Here is an 8,094-nt window from a genome sequence, read left to right as displayed (position 1 = left end):
TAGTTGCTGTCATGTGATTGGCTGACTAGATATGTGGCAGGTGAGTGTCATGCACATGCAGACACTGTTGCTGTATATGCATGGACCCCATAGGTGTATAGATTATGTCACAGATAAAATCAGTAGCCGTGGAAAAGCACATAAGAGATAACGCTGACTCAGCAAATTTGCACTTTATAGTAGAAATAGTTATTAATTGTAGGCTACAATAAAGGTAGTTACAGTTTAGTTTTGAAGCATTCAAAACATAATGGTTAACTTTTCAGATTGGCTAGAGGAGTGTGACTCTGTGCACAGTCTGACAGCTGTGTAAACTCAATAGAGGATGGTTTCCTGATAAATAGTGGGGGAAAACTCACAAGTCACACGTGAAAGATTAATCACTTGCATGTCTTACGAAGGCTCTGGTCAGGACTGTAACACAATCTCTGTCTGTTTTGTTTGTGTGTTTTTTTGAACCAGCTCTCTATTTTTGAAGTAATTCATTAAATTAAAAAACGAGATGCCAAACATACTACTAGTAGCCTTCTTTGCATGTCCAGAATCAGACTGTCATTATTTGTCTGCGTGAAATATTTCAAAATACATCCTGACCTGTGGTCATTCTTACACATTAGGCAACTTACATGAACATTTGGCTAAATTTGTCTCTCTGCTCACTGAGTCTAAAACAACTTATTTTCCTTCTCGAAAATATGGAAATTAATGATATAATGATATGATACACGGGAAGTATTTGGGAAGGTGTAATGTACACAAGGTGGTTAAATATTATGTAACTGTGAGAAAAGCAGGCCCACGAACTTCACACAGGTCAGATGTTGTCCAGGGGAGGAGTCCGCTTTATAAAAGTCAGGGTGACAATCGGTGCCATTCTGCCAGTTACTCATGATGCTGACGCTGGGGATTTTGATTGCTGTTGCTTTGTTTCTAGAGACGGCCTCTGCGGCCTCTGTAAGTGTTACACAAAATGTGTATTTTTCATGTTTACAGGATTTTTTGTCATCTTGTTGTGCAAAGACTATTTAGCTACAAACGTATCAACATTTTTTTTATCTCATTGTGCTTTATCTCTTTAGCTTGGTGTGGTGCAGACCGAGGGAGGGAAGGTTGAGGGAAAATCGAAGAGTCTGGGATCAGGCCGATCCATGGATATCTTCTTGGGGATTCCCTTTGCTGATGCTCCTGGAACATTTGAGAAACCAAGGCCTCACCGTGGTTGGGATGGTAGGTAGACTGATTAAGTTTCTCATCAGTCTTTAGCTGTTATCTCTGAAACTCTCAGCAGCCTTTTCTGCATGTCTCCGGTTAACTTTAATCAGTCAATAGAAAATTACTTCTACTACTTGCAAAGGTAGGCAAGCTAAGACCTGCGCTGTGTGAAGTAACATACACATGTATCCTGATAATTTTTCAAATGTAATATTTAACTCTTTTAATGTGTTTCTGGTCAGGTATTCTACAGGCCACAGACTACAAGCCCAGATGCCTTCAGTTGAACCTTGTGATGACTGACACCATCGGCAGTACAGACTGCCTGTACCTTAACATCTGGGTTCCTCATGGCAGCTCAGGTAAAAACAGAAATGCACAAAAGTTTATTTTAGTGCTGGGCAATGATGAAATTTTTTAAATTGTGATCGCATGAATTGCATGATTCTCTGCGAGAACACGCAGGAAAAGGCCGCAGGTCGGACTCAAACCCAGGCCCACTGCTCTCCAGCCATACACCTGCTCACCCACTGAGCTAAACCGGCACCCATAGCACTGCTATATGAGAAGTGCACATCTCATATAGCGGATGTGCTATATGAGTTAGCAACGTTGCTATCAGTTAGCAACGCCTTTAAAGAAATAAGGTGCTTTTTAACAGCACTATTTCCTTAACACAGTAGCAGTTAAAACACTTCTTGTCGATCTCAACATAAACATGAATCTAATCAGATCCAACAAAGAATCACGAGCATAACTTTATAACAGGCACCTTTTGATCAACAGCAAGTTAACATTTATAAATATGTTGATTTTTTTCAGGTACCACCAGAAACATTTTCTGTTGTCAGGGAGATGTTCAAGATCATTTACTGTCAAAGGACTTTTATTCTGTGAAGTCTGTTTATTCTTGATTTCTGGTGGAGAATGAGAATCCCCCCCCGCCCCAAAACCCACCTTCACTAATCTAGATTGAGTTGACAAAATTTACTGCATTTATCTATTCCTCTAAATTGAAATTTTCTTACTCTTTGCCACTCTCTTCTGTTTTCGCTGCACTCAGAGCATGCAAACGCAGCTCCCACTGTTCATCAATATAATGTACTGCAACTCTCAGGTAATTATGGTTACCTAGTGACATCCACTAGATTCCAGAGGGAGCAACAGCTAGTGCACATAATGACACAGTTGCTTTCATAGTGCTCTCCTTTTTGTACAGCTTGTGAATTCTGGTGTGTCTTGAGGGAGGCTCATCAGACCGACATCTTCCACGATAATAATTGACTTGCAGTTTGTAGCTAGCCACTTTGTTATGGCGATTGTTAGCTTCTCCCGTTTTGAATAAATAAATGGTAAATGGCCTGTATTTGTATAGCGCTTTTGTTTAACTATACTTCTCCTACAAGCTGCATCCAATGTAGTCTGTCGATCCTCCTGCCACTGTTTGTTTGAGTGGGTGTTTTGCTGGCATCAATAGCGTGTAATGCATTTAAGTGATACTTCAGACTTGAAGTGCAGTGGTCCCTTGTTTATCGTGCAAGTTACACTCTAAAAATAACCAGCGATAGGTGAAATCCATGAAGTAGTCAGCTTTATTTTTTACAGTTATTATAGATGTGTTAAGGCTGTAAAACCCCTCACTACACGCTTTAGACACTTTTCTCAGACAGACATGAACATTTTCACACTTTTCTCTCTTGTTTAAACACTCTCAAAGTTCAAACCTTCGTAGAAAAATAAATCCAGTATTATAGAATGAAACCAAAGATCAAACCCTGTTTAATGCGCCTTATAATCTGGTGTGCCTTATGGTCCAAAAAATACAGTAACTTATACCTTCCTTCAGCATATCCAGAAGTCCAACTTTTTGTGCGGTGGTTAGCATCTTCCTCTGCCTTTTGGGTGCTACCACAGGTGCCTTTGAAAAAGGTTTCGTTGACACTGTTGTGTTTGTTGGGGAGATAACTTACAAACATACAGTACAGCACGTAAGAGTCATACTGCTAGCGATCAAAGATTTGTGTTAATTTGACAAGCTGAACACATTCTGTACTGTACAGGAGACACGGCATGAGATTGATTGACAATGGTCTACAGTCAATGAGAACGCAGAATACAATGCGCAGGGGGAAAAAAGGATGCAAAATTGCACACACACAAAAAAAAATCTGTGAAACAGCGAGGCTGCAAAAGGTGAACCGCGTTATAGCGAGAGACCACTGTACTCCGATGATAAGAAAACTCAACTTTGCAGCTCTTACAAATAACTTTAGTTCTATCAACTCTGCCCTGCAGTACTATCAAGCCCACCATAAATGATCTCATTGGTTGAGATGCATAATGTCACCCATTTCAAGCCTGCACAGATCAACATCCCATCCCTCCTGTGACCCGTGGCTTTTTATGTTCTGAGGCAGTTAGCATGGACCTTCAAAATAAAATAATTGTCGTTATTAATCAATGAATGCGTTGATGTGATAATAACGCATTAACTTGCGCAGCCCTAGGTTAATTAGACAAAGACTAAATTTCACTAACTTTGTCCTCTAGTATCTGCCGGTCTCCCTGTCATGGTTTGGATCTATGGAGGAGGCTTCCTGGTTGGAGGCTCCATGGGTGCGAACTTCCTGAATAATTACCTGTACAGCGGACAGGAGATTGCAGACAGAGGGAATGTTATTGTAGTGACGGTGGGGTACCGTGTGGGAACACTGGGCTTCCTGAGCAGTGGAGACTCTGGCTTGCCTGGTAAGTTACACACACTTTACAGAGCCTGGTACATGCTAGGTTGCCATTTAAAAAATACTTCCATTAAAGCAGTGATTCTTCTCATGAGCTGAAATATATTTGATCCTCAGGAAACTACGGTTTGTGGGATCAGCAGGCTGCCATTGCTTGGGTACACAGAAACATCCGCTCATTTGGAGGCGACCCTGGCAACATCACCATCTTTGGGGAATCTGCAGGTGGAGCTAGTGTTAGCTTCCAGGTGAAAATACATTTCCACAGATATGTATATATACACACATATATCAAAATCCTTGGTTGTTCGAACCAGTGACCATATTTGGACAAGATTATAGAGTTTTGAGCTATAAACTCACACTGGCAACTTAGTTTGCAAGGAACTGAAGAAGCGAATTCCTGCACAAACTGTTTGCTAAAATAAAAACACTGTAAGCAGTACAGCAACATCACAGTCAACAGATCAAATTTAGTAATTTATGTTGAGGTGACACTTACAGCAGACCTAGACCTGGTTCTCACCCATCTGCTACAGTGGTTACAATTGTTGGCTTGCTATTTGCACTGGAAACCATAAAGTTGTTGCACAAGATCAGACTAAGTATTCTTCCTAACCTTCCACCCACAGACTCTCACTCCCCACAATAAAGGCATCATCAGGAGAGCCATCTCCCAGAGTGGAGTGGCACTTTGCCCCTGGGGAATCAACAAGAACCCTCGCAAGTTCGCTGAGGAGGTACATAGCAGCTTCTCTGGATATAATCACTCTTTCGGAACAAATAATAGGAATACAAAATCTGTGTAAACAGCTTTAACAATAGCACATAATTATTAATTTACACCCACTCTGCAGGTTGCTCAGAAGGTCAAGTGCCCAACTGATAACAGAATGGCTGCCTGTTTGAAGATGGCTGATCCTGGAGCCCTAACACTGGCAGGCACTATCAGTTTGTCCGGTTCACCCGATAGTAAGGATTACATTCCACACAGCCTACTTTACATTCTCATTTTAGACACGATGAAAGCTTTTCTGACAAGATTGCTCACAAAGTTCAATGGGATACAAGCAAATCCAACAGTTTAAACTATATGCTGGCTAACACAGTATATATAAAACAAAGTTTGTTCTGCATATAGTACATGTTCTAATTGTCTGCATTTCTCAGACCCCATTGTCTTCAACCTGATCCTGTCTCCTGTGATTGATGGGGACTTCTTGCCAGAAGATCCTTCCCACTTGTTCCACAATGCAGCTGAAATTGATTACATTGCTGGAGTCAATGACATGGACGGGCATATTTTCACTGCTTTAGATGTTCCGTCAATCAACTCAGATCTAATTAGCACCCCTATGTGAGTTTGAGCCATTTGATCAGTTGAAACAATAACAATGCCAACATGGATGTAACACTATATCAAACCTTAGGTGACAGTAAGGTGTTTTATCAGACCTTAATCCTCACTTTCGGATTTCAGTGACGATGTGAGGAGGCTCTTGGGAGCGTACACAAAGGAGAAGGGCACGGTTGGTCTGAACAATGCCTACTCCACCTATACTTCAAACTGGGGAAGCAATCCCAGCCAGGAGACCATCAAGAAAACCATTGTGGGAGTAGGAACGGACTACATCTTCCTGGTTCCTACACAGGCTGCCCTTTATCTACATGCTGACCATGCCACGTGAGAATATTATCTTGCAATACAGATGTCACAGTTTAATGAGATAATAGTGGTCTCAGTAAAATTTCATTCATATAAAGTAAATCCGTTGGGCATCTTTCTTTGCCTTTAGACAACAATTCTGAGGGCAAAAGAGCCAAACGGGACAGGCCAAAAAAAAAAAAAAAAAAAAAAATTTCATTCATATAAATAATTACAGAAATGAAAGTCAAATAGTTTTTGTCAGTTGTGTAGTTATTGTCACATCAATGTTTTTTCTCATTAAAGAACTGGGCGCACCTACTCCTACCTCTTCTCTGAGCCCAACCGTATGGGTGGTCTTATCATGCCCTACCCAAGCTGGATGGGAGCTGACCACGCTGACGACCTGCAGTACGTGTTTGGAAAGCCCTTTACCACACCACTGGGATACTGGCCAAGCCATCGCCGTGTCTCCGGCGCCATGATCTCCTACTGGACCAACTTTGCCAAAACTGGGTATAATTCTGCAGACACAAACGATTGTCAGAGTATCACAGAAACCAAACAACTAAACCAAGTATTGAAATATAAATTAAGCTGCTGTATTTATGTTTTACTTTTTTCTTTTTATGTCCACAGAGATCCCAACAACGGAGGCTCAAGCGTGCCTGTTAACTGGCCAACGTTCACCAGAAGTGCACCACAGTTCCTGGAGATCCATTCTGATATGAACAACAACTACGTGCAACAGAAAATGAGGATGCCTTACGTGAATTTCTGGACCAGGATCCTGCCCAGCCTTCCCACAGTTGTTTCAGAATAAGCATCATGTGCTGTCACCTGTGGATATGTGTAGACAAGTATTGCATCACTAGCTCATAAAAAAATAAATGGATAGCAGACAAAAATACTAATCTGTTGGGTTTATATGATCATGTGTTTGGATTTACAATATGACCAGGGGTGCACATAAGTGGTCCGCAGGTGTGCATTTTCTGTCAAAATAAAAGACGCGCACCAGATAAGAAGTTGCAACACGCGTTTGCGTACATAAGATTTTCTGGAGGAGGACAAACATTTGTTTAGAACTCTTAAAGATGTCCAAGAAGCAAGCTCCTTTACGTAATTACTTTGGTGTTCCTCCACCTCCAAAGAAATGTCAGAAGGAGTCCGAACTGCAAAAAGTATTCTCGGAAAAGGGGTTGCAGGAGGTGAGCTGGCTTCAAACAAATGATGAACGCACAGAGTTTTGGTGCAGAATATGCAGTGAAAAAACCACTCTAGCAGACAAAAACAGTGGTTATCGTTCCCACCAACTTGTACCCGAGTATACACACTATCTCACTCTGTCTCTCTCTCACACAGACACACACTGTGTAAATGCAAAAATTGTATAGTACAGGAATAATCAACAGTATTAACTGTATCATTCCAGTGCCATGAACAGCAATCTCAAACGGAAGTTGGGTGAAGTCCATTAACTACAGGTCTTCACTGTGGTCACTGTACCAAACCAGCACACTAATGAATAGAATTCCTCATTCAATAACTATTTCTAATGGACCAGCTTCTCGATATATCCTACATACATCAGTCCTTCCAAAAAACAAACTATTGTTGAATCTGAATGTCATCTTTCTGGCTTTGCACTCAGCAAAGTAATTGACAACATTACTCAAGTCCAAATTTCTAGTGGTATACTTATCTTGCACTCTTTTGTCCTATATGTAAATGTAATTTATAACTGCGCCAACAAACTACTTCATGATCCATTCACCAAAAAACAAATTGTTTCATAGTTGATGTCAAGAGGTTCATTGGGCTTTTCCACAAATGACAGTGTTAGACAGACAGTTAGGAAGTACATGTAATATACTTCCCACTATGCCCCAAACCATTAAAACTAGGGGTGTATGGCGTTATTTTTGTGCCATTATTCTGAGCGCACGTAAAAAACATTTGCAGGTGCACGTGTTGCATTTTGAGGAGAAATTTATTTTGAGTGAAGAAAAGCTAAATTTGAGTGAACAAAACTCGTTGCTGTGTGCAAAACATGTATTTCAGTGTTTGCTATTATCCATACACACAATAGCAGCCCCTCTCGCTCAGTTTTTGCATTTGCGCTCGCTCCCTTAATCGATGTAATCAACTTTAATTTAATGCAAGTGTAAAACAAATGCACAGAAATCAATTATTTTTCTACAATAATTAAATAGACTCAACATCTTTCTTCAACAGAACTGCAGACTGCACAGATGGTACCTTCCCAAAGGATAAAGTACTATAGCTTACTAGGATGTATATTAGACTTATTAGTTACTATATACAATAATGGATTTCTATACATTTAATCAGATGGCCACTTTTGTTGTAAAATTCAGATAATTATTTATTCAAAGTTTTTAAATGACATAACAAAGAAAAATATTTCTTTGTGCCCCCCTTTCCCTGTTAATGCCCAACCTGGCCCCTGCACAGTTACCAGCCGTCAGCTAC

The 8,094-nt window shown here is 40.5% G+C and overlaps 1 protein-coding gene across 1 annotated transcript; it reads left to right on the top strand.

Moving 5' to 3' along the window:
• Window positions 1–884: 884 nt before the first annotated feature.
• On the top strand, window positions 885–6,508 carry LOC147325625 (bile salt-activated lipase-like). The gene is made up of 11 exons (XM_086300216.1): window positions 885–954; window positions 1,080–1,227; window positions 1,455–1,574; window positions 3,763–3,960; window positions 4,071–4,201; window positions 4,586–4,693; window positions 4,811–4,925; window positions 5,124–5,310; window positions 5,434–5,637; window positions 5,905–6,114; window positions 6,238–6,508. The coding sequence occupies exons 1-11, from the start codon at window positions 889–891 to the stop codon at window positions 6,419–6,421; spliced, it is 1,671 nt and encodes a 556-aa protein (XP_086156342.1). The 5' UTR covers window positions 885–888; the 3' UTR covers window positions 6,422–6,508.
• Window positions 6,509–8,094: the final 1,586 nt, after the last annotated feature.

The sequence above is a fragment of the Aulonocara sp. 'chitande type north' Nkhata Bay genome, linkage group LG7, assembly GCF_057382095.1.
Source record: "Aulonocara sp. 'chitande type north' Nkhata Bay isolate Kocher_YH1m ecotype deep benthic linkage group LG7, A_spYH_male_GT1.1, whole genome shotgun sequence".
Classification (NCBI taxonomy): domain Eukaryota; kingdom Metazoa; phylum Chordata; class Actinopteri; order Cichliformes; family Cichlidae; genus Aulonocara; species Aulonocara sp. 'chitande type north' Nkhata Bay.
The sequence above is the reverse complement of the archived record's forward strand: the minus strand, read 5'-3'. Positions and strand labels throughout refer to the sequence as shown.